This window comes from Diachasmimorpha longicaudata, chromosome 11 (assembly GCF_034640455.1).
Source record: "Diachasmimorpha longicaudata isolate KC_UGA_2023 chromosome 11, iyDiaLong2, whole genome shotgun sequence".
Classification (NCBI taxonomy): Eukaryota; Metazoa; Arthropoda; class Insecta; order Hymenoptera; family Braconidae; genus Diachasmimorpha; species Diachasmimorpha longicaudata.
The window spans coordinates 4,979,595-4,993,058 of record NC_087235.1 but is presented as its reverse complement, the minus strand read 5'-3'; the positions used below and the strand labels follow the sequence as shown (position 1 = coordinate 4,993,058).

The window sequence follows — 13,464 nt, the reverse complement described above, 5'->3', positions numbered from 1 at the left end:
TAGATGTGAACACCGAGAGTTCGTGGACCTCAAGGATGTGTTTTTTGTTTTTCCCCTTTTTTTTTATACCATTGGGGCTCTCCACAAGATCGGCAAAACATAAAGGCATCGTCGAGTGGCCACTCACAGGTCTCCTCGAGCGTATACGATATTACACGATGACCCTTGCCAAGGACCGAGTGGTTATATCGGGCTTGCCCATTCTCAAGGGCTCTCTCCACTCTTCAAGTACGTGTCCTCTCAGTTCTCTCCTGTGTCCCGGGACAGAGTAAACATCGTCGGTTATCCCAGAATATATAAAACCACCAGGTTATTTTCCCAGTTCATCAACTCCCATTCACAATCTTTACCTCGAATTTTCTCAACACAGGTATATCACCCTCTACTTGACTCGTTTATCTTGCTTGACGAGGAAAGGAGGAATTAACGAGGAATTAATAGCAGATCCAAAATGACAAATGATGTACTTTCCAAGTTGCCCTGACGGTTGCCCTAATTTGTCTAATTATTTCACTTAATTCCACTCTCTGCCATTCTGCTCACCGATGTAAGGAGAGGATGCTGGTGAAATGAGACGAGTGGAGGCCTCTTCAACGGCTTGCCCCCAACGAGAGGAGATTCCTCGCGTCGCAAACTGGCGGCACGCGGCGTTTAACGAAACGAAGGTAATTAATGAAGCCATTAGCGAGGAGGCTGAGGTCCGGGCGTGCATCTTTTTCGAGGGAGGACTTACCGCGTCTCCCTCTTGATTCTCTTCCTCCCTTGGACTACTTCTCTTTTGCCCTTTCGATCGATTCCCTCGCATTAACATTTTATCGGCAAACGGGATCCTACGTGAGTCTTGAAGACCTCCCGGGTCTCTTACATTTTTTTTTCAATTTTTAGGATTGAAGGGAAAGGTTGAGGGAGGGGGGGATGATCACTTCATGATCGGATGAGTGTGGGAATGCTGTGTATACCATAAAAACATAGTAAATAATTTTTCCGCGTGACCTTCATAGTAATTTTCACTATTTCTCTAATTTTTTTGAGTATTAACTATAGGTTTTCGTTCACTGTGTTATCTAAAGTTCCATACTATGGGGTGCAGTACTTTTCCCCATGCACATATGCAAAATTTTATCACCCAACTATGAGGCCCTTAACTATACGCCATCGTGGTTACTATGGCATAGTTAACATAATTATATTATTACGATAATCCAGTTATGACTATCACATTTCGTGATAGTAATGTAGTTCTCTGTACCTTTACGATTTTCTCCGCGTATCGGCCCACGAACCTCATAACTATGGTCCCATTAATTTAATCGGTAACTGACCTCATGACTTCGGGACTTTTTGACCATTTTGCAAGGTGTAACACACCGACAGATGAGAAACTAGAAATACAGTGATGAGAAGCGGGTGCTCATTGATTTCAAAGGTTGGATTACTATCGCGAGGATAAGAGAACCAAATTGAAGGGCTTGGCAGGGTGTTTAGCCACACAGGCTTTCCTCAGCTGGTGCATTCCATCACTCACACGCAAATAACTCACTTCCCCTTGGCTGTGGCGCTCCAACGGTAATTTATGTTCAACCGAGTCTCATCGCTCGTCCTCACTGTCCCTGGAGATCTACCCGAATCCCTGAGTGAAAAAAAAAAAACGTAGAAAGGGAGAGGGAAAGGGGGGCCTCAAACAATTTTTGTATATTTTTTTTTTTTCGACTTTTTTTTCTCTCACTCAACCATGGGCCCCCGCGAGTGAGAGGGGAGTTCTCTGTTTATATTTAACTCACTTTATAACGCCGACATTTTATTGACTCGGAACGAGGAAACATCCGAGAGACGACGATTTTTTTCTTAAAACGACGTAAGTGTTTTATATTAAATTCAGCGAGACCCAGTGGAGATTCAACGCGTGCACGGGCGTTCGTTATCGGGGTGACGATGAGTCTAACGTCGAATTCCATCGGGAAAGGTCATTTTTTTCGGCTCCCCCAGTTGTTCTTTTTTAAGATTTTGTCGCCGCCCACGGGACACGTGATTTTCGGCATCCTGAGGGGAGGGGGGTGAAATTTATTGGATCATCCAGATGATCTTGTTTGAAATAAGATGAAATTTATGTTTTGAATTTTTGTCACCAATTTACTTTATTTATCCTGTTGGGGATGATGATTTATACTAGATTTTTGCTGTCGCCAGATGACTCAGTGGAGATGATCGTGAAATTTGACTAGTTATTAATCGATACTTAGACCAGTTATTGGTATTCATCGGTAATTAAACCGTCATAATACAGTTGACAGTTGACTCCGACTAGGGGTGATTGTGAAACTTGAGTAGTTATTTATTGGTAATTGTTTGATAATTTGGTTTGGAATTTCCTCGTTTGAAATTATCGGTGCACTCTGCCTTGATGTGGAGCAGTCGACCCGGTTAATTCTGGAGTCATTCGTCTCAGACGACCGCCCTGATCCTCAACACCGAGGAGTGTATATTTATTAGTGACGTTATTTTGGTATTTCGTTACGGCCTGTGTCAAGTTGGTAGTACCGAGCCATTCGATTCGCTGAGTAATCGCTGCCATTAAACACTTTGTCTTCATACTACCTCCATCTCCCCCACACCTTCAGTTTTTCAAAAAATTATTTTCCCTCATTACTTTACTTTCTTTCTTCTCACGGAAACACCCGGAATTCCACTCCTCTCAGAATTCCTCCTAATTGACCTGAACAATTATTTATAAACTATCTAAAAGTCGATTACGTTCTCTCGAATGCCTCGATGACCCTGACTTCGTCCTCATTAGATAAACTTTTATTGAAATATTTTTAAAAATATTTTAAAATCAAAAGAAATGGAATTTATTTCCTTCTCAATTATTAATAGCCCGTCAATTTCCGGAATTTGTACGAATTTTTCAGTTCCACGGATAAAAAGAGAGTAATAATGGGAGAAACATGGGCGCGTGTATCTTCCTCACGACTTAAAACCGAGAGGGACTTCAGTAGTGTATATACGTTGTGCTCGGACTAAGGATATCGAAAGACGAAAAAACGATGCGACGTACAGTCGCCGGTGCGGGCTATTATACGATGGGAGCACATTGCACAGATTACACATACACACGTGGGGGAGGGGTGGAGGGGGGAAGGAGATGGAGGACAGAAGGAAAAGAGAGGAGAGGATCAAGGAGGACAGTTGAAGAGGGAAAGAAGAGAAGAGATGACGCAGTGAGCGCAACTCCTGGCGTTTTTTTCCCCCAGGACAGAAGAATGCCAACGCGCGCCGAGGGTGGCCAGCAACGTCACATTGACGAGCCTTGCGCAGCTGGAAAACCGAGAGAGTGAGCTTTTAACTCTAAACAAAAACTCCAGTGGGACTTGTGGATAATGGCGAGGGTCGATAAATTGTAATTGTAACATTGGTGGAGATAAAAAAAAAATTCTGTAAGAAGAGCTGGACAAGCGTTATTAAGAAATTGTTGAAAATTTTTTATCGATGAAATTGGTTTGGTGAGGGTGAATTTAATGAAAATCGTTGGGGTTTAAGTGGACACAAATAAATTTTAGATTAATCTACACGTGTCACTGCGTGTCTCGAGGCTGTTCCGGATCTTAGGATTCTCACTCTTCTCTCGCTCTCTCTTTCTGCTATTTTGTGTGACCCCCGTTCGCATATAACACAGACAAACAAACGCGTAATCCCGTCGTCACCCTCACACATCACACCATCTTTCACGCTATTCAAATTCCGGATATCCAGAGCTATAATTTTCGTGGTTTAACCATTGCCAAATGTCGTTTACTATCGCGGAAATATTTTTCAAGTGTCAGGCAATTTATTGGGAGTTGATGGTCTCGGGGAACTGATGATTTCGACCTTGAGATAAAATTGGAAAAAATTATTTTGACTTAAATGTTGGATAATTTTAAGTGAAATAACTGATTGTACTTGACTGCAGTGAAATGTCCAGTAAAAAATACAGCACGAACTATGAAATTTTATATGAAAATAATTTTCCAGTGATAATTCACCTAAAAATTCCGGAACGTTCAGAGAAAATTCCCTAAAATTCCCGTAACATTTCTCACACCTGCACTTCAATCCGAGATTACGGAAAAGCTACGCAATTATTATTAAATATTTCTCTCCCTGTGAGAACATCCGGTTGAGCTTGAAAAATGAAAAAATGTATTTTGTCACTGAGTGGAGACCACCCCACTAAATGTACCCACCAACCAGTCCATCTCTCAGTCCCCTCTCCCCAGAATTCTCATCCACGAATGGTAATAAAAAAAGGTGACAGTGAAACCGTTCAACGAGTGGGCCAAAATGCACCACTGGGTAATATATCGGTTTAAAAGTACCATTTATTTTAACACCGCTTAACCACGCGAGAGACAAAAAGCTCACAGCCACACAGAAAAACCCTCGACACTACACTCGTATTTACCCGTCTGTATCCATCGTCCACTATATGAACAGAAAATATATAATAATGGGGTTACCAATGTCGGTCGAGTGTGGCAGCACGCCCTGTGTATAAAGTGAGAGAGCGGGCACATCGCATACCCGAAAATTCGTAATAAAAGGGCTCTTGGTGCAGCTGTAACTACGAAAATTTTCAAGCAAGATTAATTACACGTGCGAATGATATAACTCATGTGGACGGTAAATTCATCCGTGTTCGTATTAAAAATAAAAAAAATATTACCAACAACAAAACAAGTATAAACATCAAGTGGTTGACCATTCTGATAGATATTTATTCTCGAGACTGTCCCCTACAAATTAATGATAAAATATTCTAATTCTTAATATTCTAGTCATCTCAATTCTTTCTTTAATTAAGAAATATTCACGTGGCCACGAATATAACCCAAATTCTCAGGCTCAGCCTCATTAACTTAAAAAAAAATCTCCAAAAACCTCCAATCCCGAATGCTCGTCTCCCTCCCCACTAATTCCCGCCAAAACACCCCCTCCAATTCCCCTGAATCCCTACCCCCACCTTCACCCCAATAACCAACCAAACAATGTCCACGTCCAATAATTTTCCCAATCTCAGTATTGACAATTGTACCCCCTCAGCAACAGGCTCTCCATTGGCGGTAGAACATCGAGTGTTCCCCAGGAATACGTGACCATAAGTCGGCGTATCGTCGATGTGGTTACGATATAAGCCAAAGAAAACCCAGGGCACGTATACGTGACCATAAGTTGACTCTACCATCGGCTATAGCAGTGGAAAAAAAATGAAAATAAAAAAAAATGGAGAAGGGAGAAGGAGGGAAGACTCAAGGAAACGCGCGCGCTGGGGTATCGGGGCAAAAAGCGAGCGGCGCGATCGAGTGAGAACGATTCAATCAGGAGCCACATAAATCTCCTCCTCGTGGACATGCCGGCTCCCTCCTTTTCCCAGCTCTCCTTTTGCACTCCCCCTTGTCCCTCCAACCCCTCACTCCTTCCACCTCCCACCCCCTTTATACGAACGATCCTCCTGTTCATCCTTTTCGCGTTTGGTTCTTTGGTAACGGAGGAGAGAAAAGGGAACCGGCTTCTCAACATGACCTCCCTCCTCTGGACCCTCATCACTCCCTCTCGCCTCAGCAACTTGAGTGAGTGAGTAAGAGGGTAAAACAGCCTCTCTTCGGTATTAATTATGCGCCGTGTGCGCTTGCAGGCATTCCACGACCGGTATACCAGTATTTGCGGCATTGTTAATCCACGCTCTCCGTCTGCTACCGTTTCGTTCACTCATTTCAATTTTTTTTCTCCCCCTTTTCCGCTGCCACATCCTAACCCGAGTGGTGGAAATAAAATTTTTTTTTATCATCATTGCAACAAAGGATAAATAGTCTTGATAGAGAAATAAAGTAGTTAATCGATTCTTCTGGGATCGTGGGGTGGCACGCGACGCGCGCTACGATTTACTAATTAGTAATTAGTTCTCCAGTTTCTGCTTCATGTTGCGGGATTATGGGGGCGGGGGGGAGGAGGTGATGCAAGAAGGGAAAAATACGGGAAAAAGTAGGCGAGAAGTTCTGGAAAATTGACTGGTTGAATCGTAAACGCAGAGCGAAAGGCGAAAGCGAAAAAAGTTGCGGTTGAGTAAGAAAATTGGAGAGTCAGTTCTGCAAAATTAAGTTTACTTTTTTTGTGAGAGCGAAATTTGGGGTCAGGACCTCCGGAGGATGAAATTGGGGGTGAAGTGACATTCGGCGATTTTTTAAGTCAAGTATTGTCGGAGAAAATGGACTTGGGAGGCTAATTTCTGCGGGAAAAAGAACTTTAATTTTTTTTTAGTCCTTTGGAGGTCCAATTTTTGTTGGAAAATTTATTTTCGTGAATTTTTCTCTTCGTGTGCATTCATATATTCGACAGGAATACGTACGGGAAAACCGGCCCGTTGGAGACTCGTGATTATTTATTAATAAATGAGGATGTGGTATTTAATTGGCAATTAGCCGGTGGGTGGAGACTGACTTGAAAAAAAAAATGAGATGTAAAATAAAATCGTGTTTTGCTTTGTTTTGCTTCATTGGAGAGTGAGTATAAATGAATATAAAAGCGATGGGGGATACAAGGAGCATTGTTTGCATTCATCCTGAAAAGCCTCTACGACATGGCGTATAGCGGAATGGCAATTTCCTGAGGGGGTATAAGGATCTTAAGGATCGACCGGTGAATACCGGGGAGGTCGCAGGTGAAATCCCCTTGGTTATGGTGCACACAGACTGGAAACACCATGAGAGAAGCCCCCAGCATTGTGACGTCGTGAGGTTTGAAAAACCACCGGTATATATATAAAACGAGTAGATGGGACAGCATCCCCGTTTGGCTCTGGGGCGAAAAGACCAAGAAACAAAAGGAGCCGAAACACGTTCATTATTTCGAGCTAATTGGCGGTGCGCCTCTCTCCTGGCTACCAAACTCTTGTATTGCTCCTAGTTCGCCCTCCAGTAAACTTCTTCCTTCCCTTTTCATTATCTCACATTTGGTTTTTTTTTTACTTTTGATATTTTTCTTGAAAATTTTCTACTTGATCACAGAGAGCTCGTGAACAAGACGAAGGGAGAAATAAAAATTTGCTTTGATTTGAGAGGAAACATTGGGGATAATTCTGATACCGTTTATTACTGTTATTCAGATTTCAATTTTCTGATATGAATTTGGTGGCTAATGCTGGGGATTTTTTAATCCAATCTGTTTTCATTTTATTATTTTGGGGGGTGGGGAACTTTTTCAGAAAAATTGGAAACTCGTAGGGAGCTTGGTTGTGTTATCGGGGCATTGGTACAGGAGTTTATTAATTAAAACTTTCCATTGGAAATTTTTCCATTCCGTTCAGAATTTTTTTTCGATGGGTAATTAATGAAGTCATGTAGTTATTTTAATAGAAATGTTTTCATTATGTGGAATGAACAATCCATTTCTGCGAAATATATCCTCCATAGAATTCGATTGATGGGTAAATAGAAATGAAAACTATGAAATGCCATGAAATTTTTTTTTCTGATAGTGTAGAAGGTGTTTTTAACATTGATAAGCGACATTAGGAGTCTGGCCTTCGATGGTCAGAATGCTCGCGGCATGAGGCCACTGATGCCAATATGGGGTACACTATGAGCCAGCAGGGAGAAACACCGTGTGTGTGTCCATGGTATGCGTATAATGCACGATAAGTATCGCGACACATGTCAACCGTAAGTGCTGTAATCAATATAACCGCGAGCTTTTCCCACTCCCACAGTGGCACATTTTAAAGTAGCTCTGCCCTGTGAGTAAATTCGCAGATTATCAAAAACTGCCCGAAATTTGTATAAAACTCAATCACATTTGGATTTGTAATTTTTTTTTCAAAAACAATACCGACCTGACGGTAAAGTGACCTTAAACGTTCCGTCTATATAGCCCTCACCCCCACAATTTTCCCCCCATTTTTTTGCCCATCCACCATATCCCAGACGCAAAAATCCGAAGAATAAACAAATAAATTTCATTGTACAATTTAATAATTTAATTTGCGAGAACTTGTAGGTGCAAATACATGCAAAATGTTATGTATAGAGTTGGAGAGCGAAGAGCGTCCCCCGATTTGCGCATAAATCAGGCCTGTCCGTTCACCGGGAACTCTCACTCTCTCTCTCTCTCTCTCGCCCCTCTAGCTGTTAGTGATACGTTCCACCCACGGAGATTCGCGAGTAACGTTATTTTATTGCTCAGCTTAATAAATGGAGGCTCCTTTATTTACCATGCACCCAGTCACATCCGCCTCACAGTATTTGCCAACCTGTTTGCGAGCAAATTAATCCATTGACGTATTGTTTATCTCCATTTTCGCAAAAGCCCCGTTCATCCCCACCCCACTCCCTCACGTATCGCAAAAAAATCCCATTAACGAAAGCATAAAAATCCACCACAAATATCCGGCAATAATAAATTCAGTAAAAAATTGCAAAAAGCTCCCGACAATCTGTAATTCATACCAGAGCTTTCTTATAGCCCTTTGTCGACTGAGATTCATTCAGTCCTTTCCCCCCGTGGGAATAAAATCGAGCCTAAACGAAGTCACGACGGAGACAATTTTTCCATCGGCACCCCTTTGCAACATTTCTCTTCCTCCCCTCTTTTTTTACTCTATTTTTATCTTGAAAATCTCGCAGATAAACAAAAAAAAAATACGAAGGACAAGAAACATCATTGGAGTCACTTACGTCGGTGCGATGTGCTCCATTCCCTCCTGGCCCTCCTTAAATGCACCTGCCGACGGATGATTGCAACTTCGTGATGCCCCATCTAGCGGGTGGAGGGGACAAGGGGCCCTACCATCATGACGACATAAACAGCAAAATCTTCAGTAGCTCATTCCCTCGTTCGGTCATGCGTCGCAAACTATAATTTAAAATAATTTATAAATCCTATTCAATTCAAATTAAGGCTCCACTCTGTCGGAATGAATAAAAGATGCAACGAGTGTGGGGGGGAGGGGAGGGGGTGCCCTCTAAAACCGAGCGAATGAGGTATATAAGTGAATGGTTTTTGAAGTAATGCGCGTGCGTGCGGGCAAATCGTGTATCCCCATTATTCGCGGGGGTGGAGGGGTTGAAGGGGGGGCCTTACAATAATAGCGCCAAGAGAGTATATTTTCACTTGGGGGAAACGAGGCGCCACGCTGATTCTTGTCCAACTCCTTTCGGCATTCATTCGCAAACTCGCCTAAGTTTGTATTACATATTGTTTCTCTATGAGCCGGAGACACGGACACCGTTGTTATTTGCCTGAGTGGTAACAACGAGAGGGGGGAGAGGAAATCTACGTTTATCAAACGGACAAACGAATGAGCTGGGGAACAAGGACAGGATGGGAAGGATTCTCTTGTAGTTTATCACTAAAAATTCGCGGTTACGTTTCTGTTTACGGTGACATGCGGGACGTTTCAGGAGGAAGGGGATGTGGACTGTCGAGAGTTTGGTTTTTTTCCAGGAGACATGGAGAGAAATATTCAAGAAAAATTACCCTATGAGAGTCAAGGATTCAAGGGTAAAGTTTAATGACTAGGTCTCGGAAAATTCCGACGTATTTCGTTACCCCAATGAATTACGTCGTCTTATTCCGTCGGAACTATTGACCAAGACCGTAGTAGAGTTGTTATAACCCCTCGGGTATAAACAACTCTACTATTGTTAACCTAAAATTTCTGCGAATTTCTAACGAATTTCCAGAGGAATACGGGAAAAATTCACATTTCCTATAATTTCCTGTCTCAACACTGAACATTTTCCCTGACCCCCAGTTTCCACCTCATCTCCTCTGCTGGAACCCAAATTTTTCTCCAAAATTTCTCTCCGTGTACCAAACTTTTCTCTCACTCCATTAATCCATAACCAACTTCATCACTGTGATTCGAAAAATTAGTAACTATTTGTCTCACAATTAAAAAGACAACAGTTGGGTGGCAATAGACACCAGATATATCGGTCGGAATGGCCCTTTATTTTTTATCACCAATTCGAGTGATTATATGCACCCCTTACCCCACCTCCCTGCTGGACGACAGATGCAATCGCTTCGGTTGCCGCCCCGAAGTGGGAATTTTGGTTGATGCGATATATCCGCCCTCGCTTTTCTCTCTTCGTCTGGTATATTCTGAAATCCCATCGAAAACGTGTGGCAGTCGCATAGCGCCATTTTATACCCGTGGGCGTATCCCGGATGGACCTAATAAATTGTTTGTTGTAATTAAATGAGTTCGAGGGAGTCGTGTACAGGGTAAAACGTAGAGTGGGGTGAGTAGGGGCAGGGGGGGGGGGCAGGGCGCCCGTACGATCGGTGGTTTGAGGTGGAAAGAGGCGAGTGAGTGAGACAAACTGATAGGAGAGAATTGCCTATATACGAGTATATAAAGGAATAAAGATGAACGGCCCATGGATGGGCCGCTATCTGCGCCGGTGGAACAGAAACACGCTCGTGGCGCGACAGCTCCTGACAAATGACGGCTCGAGCCCGGCACTATAGCGGGGCCCCCCCTGTATCCGTTAAACTCTCTATACCCCCTATCCCCTCACCCCCGCCGCCCGCCCCCCTCCCCGTGGATATATGTCTCATCTCTCTCGCGCACTCTCAACCCCCATTTACACAATGGGTAAGGGGAAAGGGGGTAGTGCATGATTAAACCGGAGGCAGAATTTGGGGAACAAATTTAAAGGGCACATTCAGAGAAATTTCAATGGTAATTTCAATTACGGGAGAATTTGCCAAAAAAAAATGGGGTTGTTTATTAAAAGGAGGGGTGTGAGGCCCTCCGGTGTTAGTGAAGTTGGGTTGGGGATGGACTTAGACTTGAATGGAAAATAAATTATTCAATTTGATGAAATTCCGGGGGAAAAAATGATTACAAATGTTGGGTATGTGTCACCTGTCGACAAATTGCGAGGACGCATCTGCTTGGGATTGGGGAATTGATTGTCCAACTTGACAATGACATGAATTTCAAGCGAAATAAATGGCCGAATATTTTGAATCGTGATCATGAATCATTGACTGCGGGATGTTGCTTGGCGTTGGGGGGAGGGAGAGGGGGTGATTGAGGAATTTGAAGATCTTTATTGACGGGAAATATTGCGGGCTGCAACAAGGCCGAGGCGAGCCAGAACTATTAAGATAGCACGTTGGGGTCATTAATAAAAAGTGACTTCTGACGGATCACTGGCGGAAGTCGAGTGAAAGGTAGATGGCAGGGTGATATCAACTGGGTGGACCACGTTACGGCGGTTCAGTCGTACAACACGGGAGTGTCAACCCAGGAACAATGCGACCGGTAATGACACCAGAGCGTGGGCGACAAATCCTCGGACTATGACCCGCGGGGATTGATTTTTACATTTTTAGTTTGGTGTACATGACAAATTTTTGAGGGACATCGGCCCCTGGAGGGAGGGAGAGTTCATCGGCAATTGCCCGAGTGTCTGGTGATCGTCTTCTGCGGGGAGAGAAATATTCAGGAAAAATTACTGAATTCGAATTTAATTAATTATTCTTCTGACATTAATTTAAAGCCGATTTTTTAATGGAAATTTTGGACATTTGTTTGTCCAAAACAAATATGATCAGTCAAATTATATTTTTCTTTTAGTGTGATAATAAATTTGCTCTAGTGGATCCGAAGGCCGCGAAAAACGTAGGAATCGACTTTAGAGAATTTCCGGGGCCTTACAAAAATTGCAAATCGGGCCCTTTTGAAAATTCCCCTCTCCTCCTCCCATGAATCACCTTTAATTACATTCTCCTGCGCATCCACCCTAAACTCTTCCCACAATTTCTATTTTATCCATCTCGATTATGAAAGTGACCGAGAGATGTTCGACAAAAGATGAGAAACAATAATCAAGGCCCCATTTGTCCTAATAATTTATAATGGATGAGAAGACCAGCGGTGCGTGTGTATGAGAAGGAGGTTAGAGGTCCCTCATAACATTTTTTAGAATAAAAAAATGATAATTCAATAATCAATGGAGGCTTTTCCATCGGGTCAGATCGTAGATGGAGGAGAGGCCGCAATTTCGCGGTTGCGTCGGTGCTTGTGCTGCGGTTTAACCGCCACCACTTCACCTTCCTCTTCCTCCCCCTCACCTCCTTGCGCCCTTAATTCAAAACCCTGAACCTATAACACCACTTTGCCTTCTGGTATCATAACGTAACGACGGTATACTCCCTCGCTTTGTTATTAAAAGTTTAAACTCACAGTGGTGGAAGGCTCCGGGCGATTTTGCGGCTGGTTCAGCAGCATCCCGACTCATTTAGCCGCTCTACTCGTGGTTCCCTCGATTTTTTTTTCTCTCTTTTTTAGCGAGTTGGTTTTTTTTTGCATAGAAGAATGTAGGAGTACAGTTCCCGGGAGAACGTACACTCCAAGTAGCATACAGCATACCGTAATTGTTGTGGCAATTTTCATGCGGATTAAATTGGCACTATTATCATTGTGGTTGGGAAAAATATTTTATTGAGGAAAGTTTCGAGTCGCTACATTGCAAAGGGAGAGCTGTGCGGATCGAATGATTTTCTCTGAGTTTCAATTTTATCTTTTTTTTTTTCATTTTCATTACCATTCGCGAAAATTGTAAAAAAATTAGCCGTAGGTTTGGGTTAAAATGCAAATATGCAGTAAAAATTACCGAACTTACGTTCGCGTACCGATTAAGACTTAATTAAGAAAAATGATGAGACGATATCGCAATTTGGACCGGAAAATTTGGCTAAAAATTACGGAACCTCGACAATAATTTCGAAACACTTCCGCCAAATTTTCCTTCACTAGATGTCGTTCGGGGACTACGGTAAAGATGTGTAATTTTAATTGACTATTTGTCTTCGAGGGACAACGTCCAATTGAAATAAATGATTAAAAAATTATCAATAAAATTATAATTCCGTGGGCGATGTCTGCACGGAGATGTCGAGGATTATGCTAAACACGATAAAATGGTCTTTTAAACAGAACATCTATATTTATGTAGTCAATGTGTTTTTTCAAGTAAAGAAAAAAATGAAAAAATGAAGACACCGTGAAAGAGAAAGGTAGCCCAACCGAGAGACAAAATTGAACGCAATTTTCTGTGCTCAGGGTATGCATAACAAATTATTGATCGAACCTGAAGGAACGTCTTTATACGTAGATGTTTGGGAATTGGGGGTGGGGGTGGGAGGGGGTTGTTGAGCAGTATAAAAAAGGCGCTTGCAAACGAGTGAGTTTTGCTGAAGCGCGGGAGGGACACCGTATAAAATGGCTGTTTCGTCGCAGGTACGCGTCGCCGTTTACATTCCAATTATTTTACCCGCATAATTCGCCCTGAAGGCACGTGAAATCACCGTATGCAGAGAGATCCCAGACACAAATTTGCGTGTGGTGTTGCACACAAACTGAATCACTAAATAACATCAACTCGTGATTTTTATGTCAATTTTATTGAACCATTA

The 13,464-nt window shown here is 42.6% G+C and overlaps 2 protein-coding genes across 6 annotated transcripts in view; one reads left to right on the top strand and one right to left on the bottom strand.

Annotated features, from left to right (window-relative positions):
• Nucleotides 1-13,464, bottom strand: part of LOC135167671 (transcription factor Adf-1) — a 48,328-nt gene that overhangs the window by 9,541 nt on the left and 25,323 nt on the right. For all 3 annotated transcript variants that reach the window (XM_064131114.1, XM_064131113.1, XM_064131117.1), the window contains one exon: nucleotides 8,706-8,883. In XM_064131114.1, coding sequence (XP_063987184.1) covers nucleotides 8,820-8,883 — 64 coding nt within the window. In that variant the 3' untranslated portion in view covers nucleotides 8,706-8,819. The remainder of the gene's footprint in view (nucleotides 1-8,705; nucleotides 8,884-13,464) is intronic.
• LOC135167670 (ankyrin repeat domain-containing protein SOWAHA-like) overlaps nucleotides 1-13,464 on the top strand; it is a 45,981-nt gene that overhangs the window by 29,855 nt on the left and 2,662 nt on the right. Inside the window, exon 7 of one of the 3 annotated variants that reach the window (XM_064131111.1) lies at nucleotides 2,910-2,936. The exons of 1 other annotated variant lie outside the window; for it this stretch is intronic. In XM_064131111.1, coding sequence (XP_063987181.1) covers nucleotides 2,910-2,921 — 12 coding nt within the window. In that variant the 3' untranslated portion in view covers nucleotides 2,922-2,936. Of the gene's footprint in view, nucleotides 1-370; nucleotides 554-2,909; nucleotides 2,937-13,464 lie in introns of those variants that run through there. One more of the 3 variants, XM_064131109.1, reaches the window with a different exon arrangement.